At 35.7% G+C, this 26,891-nt stretch overlaps 1 protein-coding gene and 1 long non-coding RNA gene across 4 annotated transcripts; one reads left to right on the forward strand and one right to left on the reverse strand.

Annotated features, from left to right (window-relative positions):
• Window positions 1-572: 572 nt before the first annotated feature.
• LOC126968062 (CLK4-associating serine/arginine rich protein) lies at window positions 573-18,355 on the reverse strand. Of its 3 annotated transcripts, XM_050812867.1 has the most exons (16): window positions 18,081-18,353; window positions 17,897-17,994; window positions 17,173-17,351; window positions 16,932-17,093; window positions 16,720-16,823; window positions 13,606-13,778; window positions 11,858-12,030; window positions 11,439-11,526; window positions 11,059-11,283; window positions 8,959-9,009; window positions 8,223-8,336; window positions 5,150-5,216; window positions 3,962-4,034; window positions 2,279-2,384; window positions 2,059-2,136; window positions 573-889 (listed from the first exon to the last, which is right to left on the reverse strand). In XM_050812867.1, exons 1-16 carry the CDS (start codon window positions 18,177-18,179, stop codon window positions 574-576), a joined length of 2,106 nt encoding a protein of 701 aa, XP_050668824.1. In that variant the 5' UTR covers window positions 18,180-18,353; the 3' UTR covers window position 573. The 3 variants fall into 3 exon arrangements, with proteins under 3 accessions (XP_050668824.1, XP_050668825.1, XP_050668826.1); XM_050812869.1 differs by lacking the exons at window positions 573-889; window positions 2,059-2,136 and having other exon boundaries at window positions 5,146-5,216; window positions 18,081-18,355; XM_050812868.1 differs by lacking the exons at window positions 17,173-17,351; window positions 17,897-17,994; window positions 18,081-18,353 and having other exon boundaries at window positions 16,720-16,962.
• Window positions 18,356-25,329: 6,974 nt separating this feature from the next.
• LOC126968109 (uncharacterized) lies at window positions 25,330-26,737 on the forward strand. The gene is made up of 2 exons (XR_007730140.1): window positions 25,330-26,485; window positions 26,586-26,737. It is a non-coding gene; the product is annotated as an uncharacterized LOC126968109 (long non-coding RNA).
• The last annotated feature ends 154 nt before the right edge of the window (window positions 26,738-26,891 follow it).

A 26,891-nucleotide genomic window follows, 5' to 3' on the forward strand; every position in this document is an offset into this window, starting at 1 on the left:
CAAACACTCCACATAAAGTTTATTCTATATATTATGTCATAAAAAAACCTCCACAATTCAAGTAACAATTACACAGAAGTTATTTTAGCGATCTAAATACAAAATCATTGCGCGCGGATCACCTAAAATCGCTGCGACATGCTAAAATGTGTCTATTATATTTGTCTGCTTATATACAAATACTTTCTTATAAAGTAGTGATCGCCGTCGTTATTTAATTACAAGAAAGTGTATTTAAATGAATATATATATAATAACATAATAAAGAACAAGACGAAAACAGTCAGACAATGGAACTGAGCCAAATAAAATATATGTGGACGTAACGCGTTTAATTTATGTAATTTATACAAATTACATCTATCACATGTAAAAGTGTTTGTGAAGATCTATTTACTGAAATAAATATAATTTATCATTAATTGATATATGTTAATTGTGATTAACAACTTCTTGATTGATTCCTGGTTGGCTTCCTACAACCAAATTGACTACTTATTAATTGCCTTAAATTTTTTGAGTCGGATTTCCGCCTTGTTCTTCCTTAGAACTCTATAAATAAAACTAGATAATCTAATAATCGACTAATTTAATCTTTCTGCTGTCCTCTGTGTCCTCGTCCGTCCGTCTCGAAGGACCATCCAAGTTACCGCGGCGATCTCGCCACTCGGGTCTGTTCTGTTCCCTCCTATACTTTTGATCGTCTTTAGAATGATCATCGTTGTCCTGAAACCGTCTCTTATGCATTGCGGGGTCGATCTCCTGGTACTTCTGCCTGTACGGGGACGACTCATCCGTTTCCCAAACTTGCACTATTCGACGTTCCGGCGTACGACTTCTGGATCTGCTTCGCTCTTCGCAACGTTTCTCCGGTCTAGGTGAGGCGTTTCTGGCGTTTTACAAATGATTAATAAGAAAATAATAATAAGTTAAGTAACGTGAAAATCGAGAGACTATTTGCCTTAGTAACTAGACGAAGAATATGAGCATCCGACGATGTGGGATGTTTCATTCGATAATAAATAATTGTCGTGATATTCGTTCCTGTAAGCGGTCTAATAGCAAATAGTTTCAACCATTATCTCAAGAATCCGCCGATTAATAACTGGGTAAAGGGTCAGACACAAAAGCTAATTTTTTTTGGGAACGGCCCCCCTTTAGCGCATGCAGTTTCCTCAATCTGTCGTGCTTACCCCTGCAAAATTGTCATAAGCCTACACTGGTTGAACTCTTTTTATATAATACGTCTTTATAATATTGTTTTTTTAGAGTATTGAATACACTTTGTATCCATGTAAGAATTTGATTAAAATATAATGAAGAGTTATAATTAAAATTAAATAAGAAAAGTTTGTGGACTCGTGTGCAAATACGCTTGGTTTCGATGATAATGATGTTATACCCAATCGGCGTACATTATTTAAGAGATTATATATATGAAAAGAATGGGTTCACTGAGAGGAATACCAAAATAATTATGAAAACAAAACTTTTCTTTTAATCAGAAAATGTAATGAGACAAGCAAAAAGAAGAGATTCTTGGAAAACCAAACATTCTGAGGGGCATCCTAATAGCAGTAATCACATTGGGAGATAAGATGATATAATAAAGCATAAGTTTACAGCAATTAATGGCCGGAGTCACCTTTTCGGCAAATGATACCTGTAACCACGTGGCTCCGCTCTTCCATTTCCGCAATGTGTTATTTTTATGATATGTCTCATTAGCCCAGCAATTTCACTAGCTCGGCCGCTTTCACACCGAAGCAATAATGCTTGCACAATACTCTATGGTAACCTAGCTGACATCCTTCCATTGGTATATCTACCTTAAGGATTCTTTATTTGAGGGCTTAAGCTTGTGTAGGTAACTGTTTACAGTGTTTACTACATTTTTAGCATATTGTAGCAACATATTTTTACTGTTAAAAGACACTGTTAATAAATTAAAGAAAAGAAAATATTCCATGTTGCAAGTCACATAAAGTTTCATGTGCGTAACATAGATTTAGCGGACTAAGCTCCTTTGAGTCAATCCTTTATAAAATGACATGATACCTTTCAGAAGATCCGCTGCGACTTTTATCAGAGTCTTCATCACTTGATAGTCTCTGTTGGTGTCTCATCTCTCGCTGTCTGTAATTCATTTTATTTTATTAAACATCTTTTTAATTATCTTGGCCATTCTATTTATAATAGTTTAGTGTAAAAAAATACTGCTTAGTGATATAAAGTATCTATGATATAGTGTATGGATGTGTATTGAGTCGTTACTGACTTCCTTCTCAGCTTGATCGCCAGTTCCCTCATCTCCTCGTCTCTGCGCGCCTGCCTGCGGCTCTCTCTCTCTTGACGCTCTGCTTCCGCGCGCTTGTCAGCTTTCACTGAAAAGAACACACTCTTATTAACCTTCCATAATCGGGAAGTGCACCCGCGCCATATGCCATAGGTCAGCGCCATTTTGGCGCGCGCGCAGTAGATATTTTACGTGTATTAATAGATTGCTTATAATTAGGATGATATGAGAGAATGTATAAGAAAACTATTGAAAGAAGCTATAAGACCATGCAAAATAAACTATCTCATAAACAAAATGAGAGTCAGAACTTGGTCAGGCCGTAGTGTGCCGAACGGCACTTTCTACTTTGGTGTATATGAAAGATCTAGTGCCAAAGGGCAGTTCCCGATGTTCCCGAAGCCTTACTATTATTAACTGGTGTTCTCTTACTACAAACTACGGCAATACTTGACTGTGAAATGCCAACATCGGAACAATTACATGAAGTAAAAGATATCATATGAGACTTAAAAATACTGAAGAGGAAAGTAAACAAAAATTGGTTCGATATCTTTACCGACTAGCCAACAGATCTGACGAAACCCAGGAATAATTAAATACTGGAATAGCACAATATGTAGCACATAAAAATAATAGTATTTTATTGATATTATTGGTAAAGGTTTGCATAAGACGTGTATTAAATTAAATTTTTAGTAAATTGATACTTATCAGTTTTTGATGTTGGTTTTTTTTAACGTAGTTATTTTTATTTTTAACGTTTTAGTGCCACTTAATAATCATATATAATCGACCTGAATGAAAACTCCAAAAAAAGCCGTACACAGAAAACAATTATGTCATCCAGGTAGACGAAAATTTTCATATAAATGTTCATGAAATGAAAACTACTGGGCCAAACTATGTAAAATTTTTATGGGACCAAATGGCATTTTTTCGCATCAAACAAAAGCAGAATTACGTAAATCGGATCATGAATCTCAGAGTAATCGGTGTACATACATAACAAAAAATACCGATCGAATTGATAACCTTCTCCTTTTTGAAGTCGGTTAAAAACGTGTGAAAGCTTATCTAAGGTGTATCTACCGGATAGATCATATTCTGGAAGATTTAGATTATATGAAGACAGTTAGATGACAAAAATTGCGTTCCCTTTATGTGTTCCGGTACACTTCAGTTTATGTTGGGATTAACGACGTTTAAACACACTAAACTATACACTGTTTTGTAATTAAAAGGTTAAAACTCCATTTTAGACGTTGTTATAGTGATCTTACACAGTTAACAAAATTGTGTAAGACTAAACGCGTGTATTAGCCATGTTTAAATTGATTTTTTGTATTAACACCGAAAAAGTTTTAAATTTGGAAAAAACTTCGAGTTTATTAATAACGCTTTTTTATATTTTTTAGTATACGTGCGTTGCTGAAAATACAGGCTAACAGTTCGACGCAATTTTTTCGACGTGTTCACAGATGTAACAGTTAGCAACAGCTAGACCTATAAATTATCTAAATCTATCTCTCTTCTCTATCAATTTTTTTAGTCATAATAAAAAAATATTATATTAATTAAGGCCATTCTAGTTTCGTTGAATCTACTTTAGTGTATGTGTTTGTCATATTATTATGTATGAGTGTGTACAAGTATGATACTTACATTGTTTTGATAGTTGTGCCTGCATTTTTCTCCTAAGACGTTCCTTCATAGATATCGGTTCACGCGACAGTCCCTGAAGAAAACATTTTAACATATATAACTAATGTGTATTAATAATTTTTGATACACAAACATTTTCATCATTCAAGTATATTTTCGTGAACGCAATGAATGAAAGACGATAAAAGTCTCAGCTCTTTTTGTAACTTGGTGCTCTGAAAAATGAAGCGCCAATTTAAAGGATTTTCCAAAATATTTGGGTTATTATTACGTATTAGATATCAATTACGATTATTTACAGAATAACTTGTTATAAATATTAAGAAAAAGAGTTTTAAAAAGAATTCTAGCCGTTTCTTGCATATTCTCTTTGTATTTCGTTTTGAGAAGATAAAAATCGGGTACACAATCTTATTAATAAGTACCCAATTTCATTGTAAATATTCTGTAATACCGAATTACAGATTTAAGACCGTTTTTTTAGTGTTGCTTCAGTCAAGTTTCATTTAAGATGATTCTCATTCTTAAATCTACTTTGAGTTCGTAAAACGGCAAGAACTCAAAGGCTTACACTATAAATTAAAAAAATACTTTAAAGAGAAAATAAAAAGATTATTATATTATTATTATGAATCTATTATAAAAATAAATGGTTTATGATTTAGGAAGCAGTTCAACGCATAAAAGGACAATAATCAGAATGTTATAGATTAAATTAAGCTAAAAAAAACAGCTGAAACAATTGAAATATTTTTATTAAAAGATTTTGTATTTTATGCTTGTCTAGTAAGGAAAGCCCCCTTTGTATTCCTGAAATACATTTCACAGAGAAAAAACTTTTTGTTAAACACCATGTCCTTTATTTCAGAGGTACTTCTTGCATTGTTGTGACTTCTTGCATATTCATTTCAATGAGTTGGTTAATAATTTATAACTTATTAACAATAAAATACGTCCAGATATTATACACATTCTATAAATAAAACATGTTAAATGATAAATTTACCTGAATAAATCTTAATACTAAGGGTATCTGTACTACAAAAAATCAATTGAAGGACTCGTAAAATATTATGGTAGTAATAAGTAGAAATCAGTGGTCGGGGCGGCGTGAAGCTAGGTATAATAATAGACATAATATCTAAAACAAGCGCGCATATTGTGTAAAACAAAATGATTCTTACTGACTTTGGAGCTGGATCCAGTAAATCGTAAATGATTCTGGTTTGATTTTGATTTATTGCTGACCGCAGATCTGAAAAAAGCAAAATATTGAAATCAATATAATTCATAATTCGTTGATGTCTCACGGAGGTTTGCTAAATCAATCAAGGATGTATTTAACAAGCACTAACACTTTAAGGTTTAACCCACTGCAAAGCCCTTGGGTGGGGGTGACCTTGACTGCTCATGAGGCAGTAGTAGGGAAAACTTATGGATCTTGATCAGGACTATAACGAGGCACTGCAGGCTGAATAAACACTAACTTACTTCAGGGAGTCTACGAGTGTGTAGATTCTGTAATAGTACAGATGAAAATCCAGTTTCACATTTGTTTTTTATATTTTATAATAAACCCCCAAATGATATTAAAATATTACCAATTAAAACAAATTGTATAATGTAAAAAAATAAATTTACATCTAAGGCCTTATTATAATGTGAAAGATTATTTAAAGATAGTTGGGATTAATGTTTCTAAATTTATTGTTAATTAATATTGTTACACTCATTTGAGTGCTATTGTAACTTTTTTACTGCATCCTGACTTGCACTAAATAACTTTTAAAGTTTTATAGTGAATAAAGATTTTATTAATTATAATGAATTTTTATAAAAAAACCGTCGACCCCCGTTTTTAGTTCCGTTCCCAAATTGGGGAATGAAAATATATCCGAAGATAACCGGCGAGCATGTATGAAAAGAGTTATAAATATAGAGGAAGCGCGTGAGATTTGTAAGGATAGAATCAAGTGGCATACAGTAGTCTCTGCCTGCAGTATGTAAGAAAATCCTGTTGCATATTTTGTTCGAAAATGGTGTTATTTGAAAGACCAATTCTGTCTGATTTTTTTAACTAATTTCGCCTGACATATGGCAGCTCACTGAGAAAGATAAAATATGATTCTCAGCAATGAGCTATATACTTAAAACTATACGATAGACCATAGTTTCTCAACCTTATTTTGCTCACCGCCCACTTTGAGAATATGTTTTTTTCTAGAGTATTTTCGTGTATTTTTTTGCCTTTTTAGACTTTATTTTTTAATCTACCCACGCCCCATCTCAATGCCCCCTAATTTTCTCTGGGTCTTCTACTGCCCCCCCAAAAGTCTCAAACGCCCACAAGGGGGCGTTATCGCCCACGTTGAGAACCTATGCGATAGACGATAGATCATACGGGTCTTAGTAAGACAGAGCTTCCCAGAGCTGTATTAAGCCTCTTTAGAATACATAGCCACCATGTGGGTTTTTTATAGAACTCCTCCCACTTCGTGTAAGTACCAGGATGTTTTAAATTTAAAATTGGAACAGGTAGATGTCCCTGCCATTGCGCATCTAATTATGTTCTGACAAGATTGTTAGACATGTGCTGTGTTTCGGTTTTAGCACAATTTAACATGCAAAATCAAAAGAAGAAAATCCATTCAAAAGTTCTGTGATCCATAGAAAATTTCTTGAGAAAATAGTTAGTGTTACGTCTAATTCCCCTGACCGCAGCATATTTTGCCGGTTATAATTGAAGGGATTGATTGGAAGCCGGGTGATGAGATGATGCCATTTATACACCTCGGGCTAAGGAGCTTGTGAACGGCGTTGTATCGCATTATGTTACACACATCGCCCTTTTTACGCACTGACGTCTAAAAAGGGCAAACACTTTCAAATTAGTCGGTAGGAACACAGATCTTCAAAAAAGCGCGTTTCAAAGGAGCTTTCTTCCACGTACTACAAAGCTGTGGAATGAGCTTCCTTGTGCGGTGTTTCCGGGCGATACGACAGAGGTACATTAAAAAAAGCGCGTAAACCTTCCTGTGATTCTTCCGGTATTGCAGGATAATGTGGGCGGTGGTGATCACTGAACATCGGGTGACCCGTACGCAGGACTAAGTAGATAACTATGAACTAGTAGAAGTTAAAAGAAAATCTTGGCTGCATAACACCCGAGAGCGGACGGGGATAACCTCCGTTGAACAAAAGTTCCGTCAAACAACAATTTCTTAATTAGGTAATATTATACGTAGGAACGTAACGGTAAGGTAAGCCAGCGAGCCATGGAAAGAAGCATGATCAACAAAAAAAAAGACCAGATAAGTATTAAAAATTTGAGAAACAAAACAAGATTAGCCGATGTTGCTTATGCAATAAAGAGTCTAAAATGGAAATGGGCTGGACACCTGATGAGAGGACCTGATAGATGGAGCAAAACTATCACTACATGGTACCCAAGAGGTTGCAAGAGAAATAGATGTACGCAAATTAGAAGATGGGAAGATGAAATAGTGAAAATGGCTGGAACAACCTGGATTAGACTATCTGCAAATAAAGAAGAGTGGAGAAGAACAGGGGAGGCAAAGGCCTTCTTCACTCTTCTTTATATGGGCAAAGGCCCAGAGGCACACAGATAATTAAGTATTAAAAGGCATAAATGGCATTTACTTTTCTCAAAATTGATTCCTTTAGAATTCTTTTTGATGTCATTTCTAATATACTAGATACTACCGCTTCGGAAACAAATGGCGCGCTGAGAGAGAAGAAGCGGAGCAAGAAACTCTCCCAGCATTCTTTTTTTGCGCTCTCTTCAATAAAAATATTGTACAGTCATTTCTATCGCTATAAAATAATCACAATCTAAAAATAGTCCCAGGCTGTCCGATCATTTAGATATTCAGCTGTGGAGTAATAGGATTTACGGCAGAGACATTTTTTTATAAAACATTTAAATTTATTTATAGATAATGCCTGAAGAGTGCCTGGGACTTAATTATAAAAGTGAGTACATTTACCCTTAAAGCTATTATGTATCTTATGAAGCCTACTAGAATTAGTTACAAGCAATCCCATATTTTTCTAGTGTTATAATAATAAAAATCACTATTTAGATAAGAGTCATGTATTAGGATTAGAGTTTGTCTGAATAAAAGTCTATTATTATTTTTATTTTATACGTTGGGACGTATTAAAAAACTTACAGTCTACCTTCATGATTCAAGATGCTACAAGGAAAAAGATTAGATGAAGGTGCTATCAATAAACTCACACAAACTTCTCAGAGTCGCTCTCGTCAGAATCCAGTGACACGTCACTGGACGATTTGTCTTCCTTGCGCCGACCGTAGTACCGCGGCACTGCCTTCTCACTGCTCTTGGGCTTACTGACAAACATACATCACAACTATCTTGTTATATAGTTCATATTTCAATCAGGCAATTGCGTAGACTTAATATCTGATATTGTACCACCACAAATCCACAACAAAATCTATTATTTATTTAACACGGCTTTAATCACGATTTATCGGTGTGGGTACCGACTAGTTTCGGACCATTCGAATGTAACTTAATAATGTCTCACGAATGTTATAACAATTTAATAAAATATATTCTTACCCAAATAGATTTATAGCATTCAAGATAAAAAAGAAAGAAGGCGCTTTTAGGTACTTCGGTTACTTTCTTCTTTTTTCCTTTACGAAGTAGCAGTAGATTCAATAAGAGAAAAAAAAATTGACATTCGTAAGTGTCTTTTCCGTGACCTAAATGAATAAAGTGTAATTTGATTTAAAATGTTTGAAGAGCGTTTTAAAAATACCTTCATTAAGCACATTATGGTAATAGATATACAGTGTGACGATACAATGGCGAAAATAAATGCACACACGGGTTAATTAACGTTAATAAAAACAAAACGGGGAGAAAATGTTGCTGTAATAAATCGTATAAGTAGATTTTCTCACCTCACTGAACAGTGTAAGATATAATTATTTACCATCTTACCTTTCGTATGACTGAGACCTGGATCTGTTACGTCTTGAATATCCACCAGCACTGCGAAAACCACAAGATATTCATTAGAATATTATTTATATTTAATTAAATTTTGAATTCAAATTCTCCTTTTCTAATTCTGCCACTATTTTACTAAGCAATATATTATATTTTTAATATACCAGAGTTCAAATTTTCTTGTGAACGTATCATAACCTTCGTGTGAGGAAAAAAAATATTATTTCCATTTAATTAACACCCACTACCGCCCAACACCGTCTGTGGTGTGATTCGCAGGCGCGTATCAGTCACTCTGCGCTATAGGTGAGACGACCCATCTACGGGAGCGCAGTATGAGGTATAGTCGGTCAGTCGACCAGTGGGAGTAAAGGAAGTTTGTAAAGGAAGCCGGCTAGATTATGGGTAACACAACGGCGCCTATTTCTGCCGTGAAGCAGTAATGTGTACGCATTACTGTGTTTCGGTTTGAAGGGCGCCGTAGCTAGTGTAATTACTGGGCAAATGAGGCTTAACATCTTATGTCTGAAGGTGACGAGCGCAATTGTAGTGCCGCTCAGAATTTTTGGGTTTTTCAAGAATCCTGAACGGCACTGCGTCTCGTTCCTTATTTTCAGAAAAAAAAAACATAATATGACACACACATACACTAAAGTAGATTCAACTAAACTTCATCTTTTGAGGCGAATGGCCAAAATTAATTATTTTATCTATGACAAAAAAATTGACAGAGAAGAGAGATAGATTTAGATAATTTGTAGGTCTACACTGTCGCACCGCGCGGACCACTTTTATGGTAATCATATTATGTATATATTTTCCATTTCTGTTTTTGTAATCGTAGTAAGAGTTCTCTCAAACATGGAGAAACGTAAAAAACTTAGATTAATATTACTTAATTATATATAAACGTAAGTATCGTGAGGTTCGCTGGTGAAAACAGTAATGAGTCACTCTTCGCTTTAAGTACGAAGACATACCTACGGACGCGCAATATCCCCGACGATCTACGTCGAGTTTTCAGTCGCTTTCATTTTGTAGGTTTTCAATCGCTCGTCGCGACGCGCAGGTCACTTTTATGCTAATCATAATATGTACTTACATATTTTCCTTTTTTGTTTTTGTAATCGGAATAAAAATCCTCTCAAACATGGAGAATCATAAAAAACAAACATAAATGTTACACCTGGATACCTAATTAGGCCAGGAAAGTGGGTACCTAATACTGCGCTAATACTTACAATATAGCTGCATATACAATACAATATATACTGCGCAATATAGGAACAGGTACCCAATTTTTTTTTCCTCTATTATATCTGCAATCAGTCCCCAAACTATGAGCATATGTGTTGGACGTCTAGGATTTTGTCGGAAGAGGGGTCCATCGACCTTTCTTCCATTTAATTTAAGTCCAATTCGACTATGCTATTTCGCTTGAGTCTCTTTGGATGCTTTAAAGTTAGTAACTCCACTGCCAATGGGTTTGGGTGAATTGCTAGGCGATCTTTGTAATTTGAAGAATATTGTTTAATTTCTTCTTTTATTGTTTTAAATTTAAGTTCTTCATGAAGTTCATTGTTTTTTAGGAACCATGGGGGCATTTGATAGATTTCTAAGGATGCCATTTTGGGCTCTCGGTATTATTGCAATGTTGGAGTTGCATGCTGATCCCTAGAGCTGGATACCGTAAGTCCAGATTGGCTTTAGAACTACCTTGTATATAAGGAGCATGTTGTCTAGACTTAGGACTGAATTTCTTCCGAGCAACCATTGTAGCCCTCGATACTTACAGTTGAGTTGCTCTCGTTTCCTTTGGAGATGTACCCAATATGTAGTACAAATAGATGGTACGGTACTAATTTATCACTGTGTTAAGAATCCCACGCAGCTACGAACTGAGTACGATTTAAAATGACTCTTATTAGGGGGTATCTTAAATAGCTATTGCATTATAAAGTTTTGATACATTCTATTCGGTCATAGTTGTGTGTTTTGTGTTTCCAACCAGACCTAATACGTCCATAGACCGGTCATGGTACAATGTAGCCTGTCTCCTAATAAATCGATCAAATAAGATAGTTTACTCACTTGGAACTGCTGCGCGATCTTCTCCTATAGTTCCGGGACCTCGACCTGGACCGTGAGCGATATGGCGACCTTGATCGTGAACGCGACGACCTCGACCGCGAACGCGAATACGACTTGGATCTCGAAGAGCGCGACCTCGATATGGACTTAGAACGTGACCTTGACCTCGACTCGCGACGCCTAGGTCCTATTTGTGGTGCTTCCCTGCTGTCCTGCGATCTTGGCCTGAAAACCACAATTTTCTCAAGGATAGTATTTTGAAAGAATAATTATTTGATAGTTACAGTTTCGTGGTGTCCAAAAATTTTGCCAAGCCAAATTGTAAATTGATTACGATATGATTTAATACGCCCGGATTTTGATCCTTTTGAAATTGTTACCTAGGATATGGTTTCTGAGCAATTTCAGCGTATGACTTCCTCAAATTTCTTTTCAACTTTTCTGAATACGAAGGTTTTGATTCTGCAACTGAAACAAAGTAAATCTACATTAATAATTAACATTACTTGGAAGTGATCATTATAATTATAATCTCAGTACAACCTACGAAAGGATCGAGTCGAGATTCTAGAAGTCATCATTCCTAGAACGTACATATTTAGCTGCAAAAGTTTTTATGAAATTACGCACGCACATTACACACCACTATTACTATGTACTTATATATTTCGATTTAAAAAATTCAATTAATGTTCACAATCATTAATGTTTGAAACGACGATGAAATTCGGAAATAATTGACGCTACCAGATCAGGTTTTTACATGGTTCTGGTATATCAAAGCCAGATATAGACTTACCCCGTTTCTCTTCATCCTCAGGTCCGAAAGACGTAATAAACTCAATGTTTTCTGGTTCCGGTGATGGAGACTTCGAGTGTGAATGTGTCGGCGAATGGTCCGAGCAGTCGCGAGCTTCCGGCTTGGCCGCATAACTGGGCGGACTGGTTGGCAGTGTCGGTAGTCTTTTATCACTGAAATTGTATCAGAAACATTAATGTTGTTGTTGTAAAGCCTAATTGGCTACGAAAATGAAAGCTGGGCGTCATAAATAGAGCACGGCAATACTTCAAGCTGGCCCACATTCTAGCGATCTACAAATCGCAGGTCCGGGCACACATGGAGTATTGCTGTCATCTCTGGTCGAGCGCACGCCAGTATCAGCCCGATCCATTTGATCATTTGGCGTTGCGTAGAGACGTCGCTTCATTTGTGTCTTCTATCGCGTGTCTTTTATCACGAGGAGTGTTCCAAAGAGCTGTTTCACCTGATTTCTGCCGCCAATTCCACCTTCGCATGACACGCCGCAAATTAGGATGTCATCCCCACAATCTGGATGTGTGGCGGTCCTCCACAGTGCTGCTTTCAAGGAGCATTCTTCCACGTACTACAAAGCTGTGGAATGAGCTTCCTTGTGCGGTATTTCCAGGACGATACGACATGGATGCCATCAAAATAGAGTGTACACCTTCCTTAAAGGCCGGCAACGCTCCTGTGCTTCCTCTGGTGTTGCAAGAGAATGTGGAAGGCGGTGATCAGTTAACGACAGGTTACCCGAACGCTCGTTTGTCCTCCTTTTCCATAAAAAAAGTGAATTAATTATACTATTGTTTTACGCTTAAACTCAATCTGTCATTAACATTCCTTTGTTCATTGTATCAGTAATTAACTACAGAGACAGTAAAACCCTTGTTATAACGGGTCGAAAACGCCCTGAACTGCTTCGAGAAAAGGACATCCTTAAGGCCGTCTCGCTTGTTTTCCATTCAAAATTTTTACATCATGTTACGGGCGACCTTGATTTTGTTACAACTCATTAAATGAAAACATTAATGTCATTAATGGTCGAAGTGGTGTTCCAATTTTTACCTACGATTATTTGATGAACAATTTTTTTCTTCTTACTTTATTTGCAAATTAGTTCCGTGTGATGAAACTACTATTCATTAATATCTTTTGAAATTGACGGTAAATAAGGGATGCAGAGGACTCGTCAGTTACACTGCTCTATTAGAAAAAAATACAGTGTAAAATTTTGACACATCTTCCTTCAAAATATGCAAAAACCCCTCACCCCTCCCACTCGGTGCTCTGATGTTGAAGGGCAGACATGTACCAACGTGTGCATCAAATTAATAGTAGGTCTCTCTACCTACCAGTGGGAGGCTCCTTTGCACAGGATGCCGGCTAGATTATGGGTACCACAACGGCGCCTATTTCTACCGTGAAGCAGTAATGTGTTAGCATTACTGTGTTTCAGTCTGAAGGGCGCCGTAGTTAGTGAAATTACTGGGCAAATGAGACCTAACATCTTGTCTCAAGGTGACGAGCGCAGTTGTAGTGCCACTCAGAATTTTTGGGGTTTTTCAAGAATCCTGAGCAGCACTGCATTGTAATGGGCAGGGCGTATCCATTACCATCAGCTGTACGTCCTGCTCGCCTCGTCCCTTATTTTCATAAAAAAAAACCTATTTGGCGTTTATATAGCTGTATAAGCATTTTCCTACTAGCAACTGTAGAAATCTAATTAGTGCAAAAACAAGTCTCACCGATGGGCGCGTCGTTCTCTTCTGCTCTTTCTTCCAGAGAACAAGGCCTTTTCCTTCTCCTCTCTTAACATTTGTTTCTGATGCTCAGCATCATCCGCATCTCCCGTCAGGAAAGAGAACAGATCACACCCCGCCATACCAAACTGTGGCCCCACTGCATTCAGCGCATGAGCCTGTACTCCACACAATACAGTATTAATAATAACTCAACATTTTAATTTAATATGACAACAGATCTCATGTTAATAATAATTCTACTCAAAATAAATTTAACTTGAGCATATGAGTGGAGCAAAACTAATGTTCTGCTGGACCTTACTAGACACAAGCGACAAGAGTACAGTGGAAGAAGTTGGAGGAGGTCCATGCTCGGCACATCTAACTGTGGACTAAATTTAGACCATTATTGTTAACTTCAATCAATCAGAATAAAGACAATTTTATTATTTATCAAGCCTGAGGACTGAAGTTTGAAACTAATAGGACATGCAATAGATGAAAAGTCCAAAATCTGTCATCATGCATATTTCAAATTTATCTATGTACAGTGTGTGTGGATAGATGCATCTGCTGTACTCAATAAATGTTGCGGTTTTACATAATCAATTTACATTCTTATCTTTTACTTACTTGAGTAAGTGGTGAAGTCAGAGTATTTTTGTTGCATCACTTTACATTGATTGTAACTATAATATTTTGTAAAATGGTGTAACTGTAAATATAGATTCAAAAGAGTTGCAATAAATTTCCTGCCACATCTTATCATTAATGCCTTTTCCAAAGTGCTGTTAAATAGTTAAAGTTATAATTTTGACATTCAAACATGTAATTTTTCGATCTATGCGAATAAAGCAATTGTTAATTAGATTTAAAAGCACTTCTTTGTTGCTCTAATAACTTCCCCAAGTACATTATACATGAACAATGTACACAAAAAGTGACGTGGCTAATTTGCCACACGCTGTAATCCTTGTGCCCTGTAGCCGCAAGTGGCGCTTTTCAGTGTAAGACATCTTCTACCTATTGATAAGTAGCTTCCATTAAAAGGGAATTGTAATCGATAAACAAAAAGCTGTTTAAGTTTAATTTGTAATCTTGCTGAGTATATGTATGTACTGTGAATGAGAAAGAAGTAAATAATAACAAATTATTAATTGTTTCATATGTTCCGTAATTTGAAAGCAACCTATCAAAAACCATACCGTTTGCTGCTTAGCAATTTACTCAGAAAACAGTGGTTTCTTAAGTTCAACGATACAAAAAGAACACCTTTTTTACAAAGCTTATCTATTCATAAATTTATAAATTGCTTAAATTATTAAAACATTGGAATAAAACAAAAATAATTGTATTTTATTGCCTTGTTTAGATAGCTAGTTGGTAAGTAAGTGTAAAAAAATCGATAAACTAGAATTAAGGGCAATGCCCTATTAACAACTTTGTTGTTTTTAGCATTTTAAGTGTTTCAGCTGATTCAGTTTACTGCAAGTTTCCGGGATATGTGTCAGAACTCCAGTGTCTGTGATTCCAAGTGTGTGTATTTTGCAGTGATTTCATTGTATTTATTAGTTGAACTTTCTAAGAGTACAATTAAAATATTTAAATGAATTTTCATTCCTTTGCTAATAATTGTTAAGAGACATAAACCGGATTTGCCACTTGTGTGCTACGTTGTTGATCCTCCAGGGGTCAAAGTATGTTATCTAATCAGTCTGTATTCTTCTACTAGTTCAATTTTGATGAATGAAATGAATGAAATGAAATGAAATATATCTTTATTGCATACCACAAAATAATGAAACATAACAAAAATCGAGACTACAAAAAGCAATAGGCGGCCTTATCGCTTAAGAGCGATTTCTACCAGGCAACCTATAATGAATCAGTTATAGTTGAAAAGATAACAGAAGATGGTGTTATCGATATGCATATAATTTAAACATACAGTAAATAATTCCAAGAAAAGAACTAGTATTGAAATTGTCACAGTAATAAATAATAGTTATGGAGCATTGTTTTGAAAGATTGGAGAGTTTGAGCCTTTCTGATTTCAGAGGGAAGAGAATTCTTTAGGTTAACAGCTTGATTATTTTGTTTGAAAATTTCAGTTTTGTATTTTAGGGATTTTAACTAAATAATTCATTTTAATTATACTTCTGTGGATGTGGCTATTATTATTGGTGTTATATAATAAATTAAATAATAATTTATTTATTTAAAAATTCTAGTAATTTAAAGTTTTCAAGTTGCTTAATAATTATTTCAAGAAAAATAAGGATTAAATATTAGCAACATGATTTTATATAGATTTATCAGTGGCTAAAGCCAATAAGAAAGTGGCCATGTAAAAAATGGGTCAAAACTGATAAAAATTACATGTCAGCAAGTTCACACTAGATAAGTTGTCCTTCATCATGACAATGTCCTCACATTTATTTCTCTGTGGTAAATAATGAGTTTTTAATAGCTTCAAATATAGAACTTATGACACATCAACAATATGTTTAAGTTCGGACTTTGCACTTAGTGTTTAGTACTTTTTTATTTTCAAAAAGTATAGATAAGTTCCAAGATTCCATTCAAGATGACCCTCATAAAAATTGAATCAACTTCTTTATACTGTGGATCCCAAGAATGCAAGTGTTTAAATAGTGGAGGAATATGCATTGAATAACAATAAAAATAATTATACAAATGATTTAAGTTTTCTTTAGTGTTAATTCCGCCAATATTTGTGTTTAAAACAATTCGACACGTGTTTCGCCTCTACACGAGGCATCCTCAGTTCACGAGTTCATGCCAGATTTTGGCGATACAACACGTCCTGAAGATGCCTTGTGTAGAGGCGAAACACGTGTCGAATTGTTTTAAAAGCAAATATAGGCGGAATTAACACTAAAGAAAACTCATTTGACAACAAAAAAATCATTTGTATAATTATGGATTTCCGCAAAGTAACGCCTAATACAATTTTTTTTTTTTTAATTAAAATAATATCCATTTCCATCATAAATATACTATCATAACATAGAATCCAGAAACAAAGTGTGACCTAATTACCTTTGTTGGGACATTGTGAATGTATAGTTGGATATACAAATCAAATATACTCACTTGAGAAGCTTCCATTTTGTTCACGTCAATACTCAAGTCCACATCAATAATTTCAAATTCTGACTCATCATCAGAATCCTCTTCCAGTTTCATAGCATCAGGGCCTGTAATTATTACTCAGTGCCATAAAATATACCTTTACCAATATAAATAAGAAAATTTTGGAGTCCTTCAAAGCGCAGTGTCTCTACATATTATAGTGGTTAAGCTACCATTGGAACAAGATGGTTGGGCGCCTGGATCATTATAATTGTAACCAATCGCTACCCCTGTCCCTTTCTTCTCATTCAATTTTCCTTTCTGCATCTCTTTCTCTTCTAATGTGACTCCAAATTGTTCTTCTATAGCCAGTTGCTCAAGGAACTTGTCTTCACCTATAAACATTTATATAATTAAAACTAGCCTTTACATTTTACCAACCAATAACTGTTGAGATTCAAACTAAAAACTTACTTATTCCTAAGAAAACATTTTGAGCTAGAATTCTGTATCTCTCGTAATTACACTGCCGCTCTTCAGGACATAGATTTTCTGGTGGGATATTAGGAGCCTTTGTTTCAGCAATGTAATCAAGATGGGCCCTTACATCAAATCTGTCTATCATGTTGTTTGGATCTCCTTGCCAAGGCATCCTGTAAAGATGAAAATTGAAATAGCTACTCATGTATTAACATTAAATTATCCAAACTCATTAAGGAATTTGCTAGAAACTGCCACAAAACTAATGTCACAACAAGGAACAAAAACCTTATTATGCCTACTACTCAGTTAAGTCAAGTTAGAAAGTCTTTTATTGGGTAATGCTTTTACAACAAGATCCCAGAAATATACAAAACAAATGTGTTATGAAATTTAAAAGAATTCTTATAAAATGTTAGTGTGGTAAAGGTTATTACAACATAAATGATTTTCTTAGTGATACCACAAACTGGGAATGAAACGAACTGAGGCTATTTTACAGTGTTACCATATTTTTACAAAAAAATCCTACTGAGGTTCTTGCTCCCATTCTTCTCAGGTCTGAGGCACACTATTTTGAATGGGTGATAGTTTTTGACATTTAAGTGATTTTAAATCCTATTTTGACTAAAAATATTTAAATTTAAAAAAATTTGTAAAAAACACTATTAATAACAATGAATGTATATATGAAAATATAAAAAAACAAATTACTGACATAATGGCTGGCCCTTCTCCGGCAGCTGCCACTGCTGGGTCTAAAATAACTTTACATGGTCTTCCATGAATTTGAAGGAACTGGGTAGGATCCGCCTTCTAAAAACAATTTTGTATTTTAAAAAGTATAAATTAAGTATTTTTACACTAAACCGATATCAATATAAAGACAATAGCAGACTAACAATTTTTTCATAAAAGTCCTTGCGACGCTCAGCTCTGCGACGGTAATCAACAATCATTCCCCGGATCATTTTTTCCTGACGTCGTGCTTCGTGCCACATTTTTAGTTATTGTTAACTTTGAACACAAACAAAAATATTTTTACTGTGCAAATAATTACATGCACAGGGAACTTTAAATATTAGTAGACAAGAATACCGAATAATGCGAAAATACAAATGGGAGAACCGAGAAACTGAACTGTCAACTGAGCAAGCAAAATGTCCACATTCCACAACCACAAGGCTAAATCAATTGTCAAACTCAAAGTTCTTGGCTCTTGCTACTTATCATTTTTTTTTGGCACTGCACTGTACTTACTGTTCTATTCTATTCTATTCTTTCTAGTGGCTTCTGTGGAAGGGGCACCACAACTCGCCAATGTCACGTTTCAGTAGACCAACAAGCTTAGAGTGTGTCATTTGATCGGTGTAAACGAATTTATAAGTGATTATAGTAATGACCGGTGCTCAGAATCAAAACAGATTTATTTTCTTATTATACCTGAAACAAATATACATGCTGTTAGATTATAATGGACAAACACTGATAATATTACTTATATAAAACATTTATTGTATTAGTTATAACTTAATATTATTATATTATTCTGTTTAATATATTTACATAAAGTATTTACAAAAGGAGTGAAAACAAAGGTGAGGAGGCATTTCATGGAGGTGGGGCGGGGGATTTCAGGAGGTATAAAGTTGTACAAGGAAGACTTCATTAAAGGGCAATTAAAGAATAAATGGTCTACATTTCCCTCATCAAGTCCACATTCACATAGATAATGGTCTCTAATTCTTAATTTGGCTAGGAATACTGGAGTGCAAGAGTGGTTTAAGCGTAACCGGCAAACTGTTGATATTATTGATTTATTGGGGAATCTAAATTTCGAGAACCACGGTTTTAAAGGGATTACAGGTTGTATATCACCATAAAAGACGCCTTTAGCAGTTTTGGAAACCTGGCAGATGTTTGACCACCTCTCAAACATATTTATTTTCAAAGTGGAGCACAAGTCATGAGAGAAGATTTGAGAATGTTGTTGGGAACCTGTATGAGCAGCTGACCTGGCACAAGCATCAGCATTTTCATTGCCGATTATACCTGCATGGCCTGGTATCCATGCTAGAACTATGTTGATGTTGAGATCATAGCACTCTTTCAAGTTTTCTCTTATCTTAAGTATAATTGGAAACCTACTTTTTGAGCGAAATGGATTTGAGAGGATGGATTGAAGGCAGCTTTTGGAGTCTGATGATATAATAAAATTGTTTAGGCCATGGGACTTAATAAATAAAATAGCTTCAAGTATAGCAATTGGTTCCCCTGTGAATACCGAAGTGACAGTTGGGCAGATAGCTGCCCTAAGTTATAGAACTTAATACAATTCTTGTGGAAGGGATCCATACTGCAACACCAACTGGGCTCATGTGTATTTTAGAAGCATCAGTGAAAATCTTATGCCAATTTTGGAAATCTGAATGCATAACATGAGAAAATGTTTTGTTAGCTTCTATGATGAACTTATTAATGTCCAGATCTAAAATTATTAAGGGTTGGAAGGTGAGTGCATTGAAAGGCATTGAGAATAGCGGTAATTTCGAAAGTTGAAAAAAGGGGTTAGGGAGTTGAGAGTACAATAGGTAACTATGGGCAAGACATGATCTCTTATCTTGAGAAATTTGGTTTTTGTTGTATAGGCCAACTAATTGATCTAATTTATGCAGCAAAGGGTGATCCCGGAATTCCGCAAATTTAAAAAACAGTTTATTAGCGAGGAACTGTCAACGAAGCGAGAGGGGAGGTTCTACACACTCGATCTGCATAGCATTAATAGGACTAGATTTCATAGCTCCTAATATAATGCGCAAACATTTTGCCTGTAATTTGTCTAACTTATCTAAACCAGCCTTATTGCCTGGAATCAAAAGTAACGTGCCATAATCCATGTGGCTACGAATTATGGCATTGTATAGCAATCTTTGGGTGAAGGGGTGAGCCCCCCACCAAACGCCAGATAATGAGCGAAGGATATTAATATTTTTTTCACACTTTTGGGAGATGTAGTTAAAGTGCTTTACACCTGTCAATTTTTGATCCAACCATACACCCAAGAACTTAACATTATCGACACAAGGAACTTCAATATTGTAAATTTTGACTTTGATTACAGGGAGACGTCTTTTGTTGGTGAATAAAACTACCCTACTTTTGGAAGGTGATAGTGTTAGTCCATGTTGCAAGAGGTATGATGAGAGATATTCTAGAGCATGACTCAAACGATTAGAGGAAGCCTGTATAGACTTATCAGAAGTATATAGAACAATATCATCTGCATATTGCAAGATTTGGCAAAAGGGGGTAATTGTGCTAGAAATATCAGAGGTATACAGGTTGTATAGTAAAGGACTGAGAACAGAACCTTGAGTAAACCTTTCCAAACTGTTTTAGGAGGTAGGTATGAGGATGGGCCTTTAATGGTAATTGTTCGCTCCATTAGCATATTGCTTATGAATCGAGTTAACTTCGCTGGAATACTCAGCTGAATGAGTTTGCTCCCGAGCAAAGGATTATATATCTAGAAAAACTGCCAAAAGAGGTTCTTTTTGGAAAAGGGCTAATCTTATATCAGTGGTAAGGATACCCAAGCTATCTAATGAGCTGTTCCCCTTTCTGAATCCAAACTGGGAATCGGAAATGAGGTTATTGTATTCAACAAACCACTCAAGTCGATGTTTGATCATATGTTCACATATTTTTGCAAGAGCAGATGATAGGGCAATAGGTCTATAACTGGTGGCTTTAGATGGACTCTGACCTGGTTTGAGTATAGGAATGATAACTTGATTTTTCCAAGATGGAGGTATGGCACCGACATCAAATAGGTTATTGATAATTTTGAGATAATATTCTTGGGATCTGATTGAAGATTGTTTAAGGAAAGAATAGGGGATGCCATCGGCCCCGGGAGAAGTGTCAACTAAGCCATCCAATGCCAGAACGAGTTCTGAAAAAGAGAAAGGGGAGTCTAAACTATGAGTTGATGAGAGAGGGATTGGAGGTGAAGGGAGATAGTCTTCATTAGGAACTGAAAGGGGTGACAACCTATCTGCAAAGGATTCAAGCCATGCAGATGGATCTACACTTGAGTCATGCTCCGAAGGATTGTAAGAACCCCTAAATTTTTTAACTTGTTTCCATACAATTGTAGATGGAGTACAGGGAGATAAGCTCTGGCAAAAATTGATCCAACCTTGTTTTTTCTTTTTGGCAAATAAATTAGTGGCCTTGGCAGCAGCTTTTTTATAATTAATGAAGTTGGTCAAAGTCATGGTCCTATTATATGTTTTTTCGGCTAATTCTCTATCCTTAGCAGCCTTGGTGCAATCTGAATCCCACCAAGGAGTTGAAATTTTACTATTGGATGGTTTTTTTATGGGAAAATTTTGGTCAGCACTAAATATCATGGCCTCTGCTAATTTATTATAATTTTCAACAGCATTTGAATGGCTAGGATTGGGAAAGCTTAAAATTTTTTCATCAAGGCAAGTGGAAAATTGCTGCCAATTAGCATTTGTTAATCTGTATTTGAGAGAAGGGGAAAAATTTTGAGCAGGGATTACTTTATCAGGTAATGAAATGATAATAGGATAGTGATCACTGCCATTGGAATTTTGAAGGATGTTCCAAGAAATAAGAGAAGCAAGACAAGGAGAACATAGGGTCAGGTCAACTGCACTTTTTGGATTTTGAGAAGGAGCAACCCTGCGGGTTGGAGAGCCATCATTTATTATGCAGAGATTACATTCATCAAAAATATCAAGAAGGGAAAGAGAAAAATAATCAGTAGTGCTAGAGCCCCAAGACATGTGATGTGCATTAAAATCTCCCATTAGAATCATAGGAGAGGGAATAGACGAGATTAAATGGAGGATGTCTGCAATCATAGTTGAATGAGGTTGAGGGATGTATATAGAGACCATGGAGATGTTCAAAACTTTTGCAGCAACAATATTTATACCAGGATGTTGGTTTAGAAGGATTATTGGGGAAAAGGGAAGGGTGCGTCTTATAAATAAGGCACAGCCTGCACCAACACCATCTGCTCATCATCCCTGAGGCATGCATAGCCCGGGACCCTGAAGTGTGATCCAGGGGCCAGCCATGTCTCAGATATGGCGATGGCAGAGGGAAGGTATTTATTTATAACATGAATAAGGCTTGGTTTCCTAGGCCGTAGGCTTCTGGTGTTCCATTGAAGGATGGTCACTGGGGCCATGATTGTTACAAAGGGATAAGATGTGAGATAGTTTATGGGCAACGTTGGACGGTATGTTAAGAGTGTTACTTGATATGAGACTTAGAATGAGTGAAAGGAGAACCTCCAGGAGGTTTTCATTCTGTACTGTAGAGGAGGGAATAGACTGATGCATTAATGCTGAGCCATTGGGGAACACTGAAGGTACCTCAGCAATAATGGCCTGATGAGCAGCTTTATCATAGGACTTGCTTAATGGGGCTCTAGAGTGTGAAAGAGAAGTAACAGTTTTCCTAAATGAGGTAGTTGGAGCAGAAGGAATACTAGTCTGGCTCGTGTGGGTTGTAGGGGCATTATGGGATGAGGAAGGATTACTTAGAATTTCTGTGAATGGCCTTGTAGATTATGGGCAACGCTTTGCTGCCTCTACATAAGAGATGTTCTCTTGCGACATTATTATTTTAATTGTTCTTTGCCTACCATGTTCAGGACAACCTTTATTGGTGGAAAAATGTTGTCCAGAACAATTAATACAATTTGCATCTTTTTCTAGTATATTACATGAGTCACCAGAGTGGGATTGGGCACATTTATAACACCTTGAGTTGGATCTACATGTAGTTTTAATGTGTCCAAATCTGCTGCAGTTCTGACATTGAATGGTGGGAAAAAGGTAAGTTTCTACTGGAAGGGAGTTATGAAATAGGAATATTCTGGTAGGGAGTGATTGTCCTTGGAAAGTAATAACTATAGTTTGGGTTGGGATCCAAGAAACTTTATTATCCTCAATAACTTTTCTATTGAGTCTGCGAGCTTTTAAAATCTTTCCACAACCTGTGGGAAGATCAACTGACTCGACAAACTCATTCATGGATAAGTCCACCGGAACCTGGCGGACAATACCCATCTTTGTGATATTATAATTAGGTATATTTGCTTCATATTTGTTTGCAGTTAAAAGTGGGTTATCTAAAAATTTGTTGGCATCTGAAGCTGATTTGAAGATTACAGCTATTTTATTCCTACCAACTTTTTGAATACCATCCGGGCATATATTGGCAACTTTATGTCTGTGTAAAAGTTGACCAAATTTTATAGGTCTTATTGTTAAACCTGAAGAGGGATCTTCTTCAGTGCGGGAAACATGAATAATAAACCTAAATAAAAGACCTTTATCTAATGAGGTGTATTCTTTAATCCCCACAACTAAAGTTGGGTGATTATATATATTCTGTATGGATGCAGAAGCCATATCGGTATCAATAATTGTCTTTTTAGAGACTGCATTTGCGTTATGTGTTGCGCTGTCCTGTAAATGACGTTTCGATCCAGGTAATGGAATATCCGGAGGATCCGGAGGTTCTGGGGGGGGTTATATCCATAATGGATAAGTTGGTAGTAAGTCTAAGTTAGTAAGCACGCAATTAGATATCTATGTTAAATTGTTAATAAATACTTACTAGTAAAAATACTCCACCACCAATAAGATAATAAAAACTGCTATACACAAGTTATTAATAGGCACTGTGAGAAAATGTAATTATAAACTGTAATAACACTCGACTCACGCGTGTTAGCTGGCTGTAACAGTAAGTACTGTTACTCAGCCAGTCAAGATAACAATTGACATGTGACAATTGCCAATTATTTTTATTACCTAATTTTATACCTATGTATCTAAAAGGAGAATTTGTCACCACATCCTACAGCTTCATTTACAAGCGTGTCGGCTGTTTCGTTGTCTATTATACCAACTTCGGCTACGAGTGCACACATAGGGAAGTATATGGGGATTACAATATGAACTATAAATAAGAAAATAGTTAGAAAATTGGCTTATAAAAGAATGGGTTAAAATAATATTTATTATTTTCCAAAATTCACTGCTTTTTATCGAATTGCAAATACATTTTTCTTATCTTACGCATTAATTTGCAGGTCATATATGCACATCGTCCAGGCATTGAATCTAAGGGCTGCAAAGGATTAGGTTGAAAGCCGAGGTCATCATAATTACAAGAAATCGAGTCCAAGTCCTTGCTGGGGTTATCGTAAGAAGCGAGGGCAACATCCATATTCAGGCCGTAGTAGCCTACTATTTTTCTAACCCAAAGAGGGTTAGAAAAATAGTAGGTGTCCATCTTGAGAGCTTAGTCGTCGGTAAAAAGAAATAATAGAGAAAAACAAATCGACAACGCACACGCAAATACAAACTACTACTATTTCATTCCTTTTTAATTCTGTTATTATTAATATTGCAAGTAATGTGTACCTTTATACCTAACAATTGCACTGTGTAACAATATAATTATTTGCTTCTACATCCAATGAATTCGTATATTATGGCTGAATGAAAACACGCCTAATCATTATAAAACAATTTTTTCAAACCGTTCAACTGATGGTAATTGATACGCCCTGCCCATTACAATGCAGTGCTGCTTAGGATTCTTGAAAAACCCCAAAACTTCTGAGCGGCACTACAACTGCGCTCGTCACCTTGAGACATAAAATGTTAAGTCTCATTTGCCCAGTAATTTCACTAGCTACGGCGCCCTTCAGACCGAAACACAGTAATGCTTACATATTACTGCTTCACGGCAGAAATAGGCGCCGTTGTGGTACCCATAATCTAGCCGGCATCCTGTGCAAAGGAGCCTCCCACTGGTGCTATTCACATATTCTTATTAGAAATTATTTAAAACCTGTGTGTTGACAACAATAATACCATATCATATTGTAACAAATATATAGATTAACCAAGTAAATCGCCTCGTAATTGAGGCTATCAGCGCAAAAGTGATGTAACCCACAAGGTGTCCAAGAGTAGCTTAAGCTGTATACACCACTTTTGAACCAGGTAACGCTATGTTAGTCTGTGGCTTATGTTAAAACTGTCACTGTCACAAGTGACAGTCAATTGTCAGTTTGGTAAAAGTAAGAGGTTATATGCAAAAAATCACTGAGAATAAGTAGGTATTGTAATTATAACCAAAATACCCCAAACTCTGATCAATATCAGAGAGGTCGACTAAGTTCTGTAAACAAAACACTAGACTAAGACTAAGATCGCAGGAGGTATAACAATTCATTTGCCAGTTTCCAGTCTATGAGTCTTATTATACCAGACATAAAAGTAAGCATAGGAGATTTCTTTCACCAGACCTGAGCCTTGGACGAATGTATTCTCTTTATAAAGATGTTACACTTGAACCAATTTCATCATTTATGTTCAGCAAAATTTTTAATGACAGTTTAAGATTCCATGCACCCATTAGTGATTCTTGCAAAAAATGTGATCTCTTCAACAACAAAATTAAATCTTCTGAGAGTGAACAGCTAAAACAAGAGTTGCAATGGTAACACGAATCACACCAGAGGAAGACAGTGCCAGACAGGGATTAAAAGACAATACGGCTTTGGCAAAATCATCAACTGACATCACTGTAATCACCTTTGACTTAATGAAAACCCTACCTACTCCCATGTTGAGCACTGGAGTCATGTATTACAAAAGACAGCTTTGGCCTTTTTGCTTTGGGGTTCACAACATGGGGACAGATGATGCCTACATGTTTGTTTGGGACGAGTCAGATGCCTCAAGAGGATCCCAAGAAATTCGATCTTGCTTGCTGTACTTTTTTAAAAATTTCGTGACTACTAAAAAGTAATCATGTATTCTGACCAATGCGGATGACAGAATAGAAACAAAGTAATTGTTGTACAGTCAGTATGTGGTATCTCATCCGGGCTTTACTATTGAAGAAATAGATCATAAATTCAGTGGGCATTCATACTTACCATACGACCAAGGTTTTGGCCTAATAGAGAAGAATAGAAAATTATTCAAAGAAATATACATTCCAGAGAACTCAAAGTAATTAAAACGGCTTGCAAAAACAACCATTTAAAATAATAAGAATGACAGGAATGGATTTTTTTTCCTCTAAATCATTGGAAAAAAATATAACAAACGGAATAATTTTGCTTAATATTAACAAGATAGAATGGTTGAAAATTCAGTGGTTGAAATTCCATAAACTTCATCAATTTTAATTTTTCTACAAGTATTCTAATAATGAAGAAGTCCTCTTACATGAAGTGAGTATAAAAAAACGGCACCCAGTGAGTAGCACACCTAGATGCATTAGAAAAATCAACTATTGCTGAAAAAAAGAATAAAGATCTTGAATTGTTGCAGTTCAGACCGCCAGTTCAGCACACTTTCTATAACAATCTAAATAGTTCAATCAGTGTCAGGGATGTAGTGTATTGTGATGAGACAGATGAAGAATAACCTTTGTTGTGCTATTTTGATTGTGTTCTTATTAAATTTGTCTTTATTTGGTGTAATTTGTTTATTATTTAAAATTAAATCAAAATATCATAAGTGCAGAAGTTGTGTAATCCACATTTTTTTTATTATTTTAAGCTTAATTATCACAAAAGTTCACAAATATTATAGATTTAGAAGTTCTTTTTATAAAGTTAATTAATAACAGTCAAA

The sequence above is a fragment of the Leptidea sinapis genome, chromosome 14 (genome assembly GCF_905404315.1).
Source record: "Leptidea sinapis chromosome 14, ilLepSina1.1, whole genome shotgun sequence".
In the NCBI taxonomy this organism is placed as follows: Eukaryota; Metazoa; Arthropoda; class Insecta; order Lepidoptera; family Pieridae; genus Leptidea; species Leptidea sinapis.

Coding starts and splice junctions, on each gene's coding strand:
- LOC126968062 (XM_050812867.1), bottom strand. CDS start 18,179: ATGTGGCACGAAGCACGACGTCAGGAAAAAATGATCCGGGGAATGATT. Junction 17,352..17,896: donor GGAGAAGGGCCAGCCATTAT/GTCAGTAATTTG, acceptor TCATCTTTACAG/GATGCCTTGGCAAGGAGATC. Junction 8,337..8,958: donor AGGTCTCAGTCATACGAAAG/GTAAGATGGTAA, acceptor TATGTTTGTCAG/TAAGCCCAAGAGCAGTGAGA.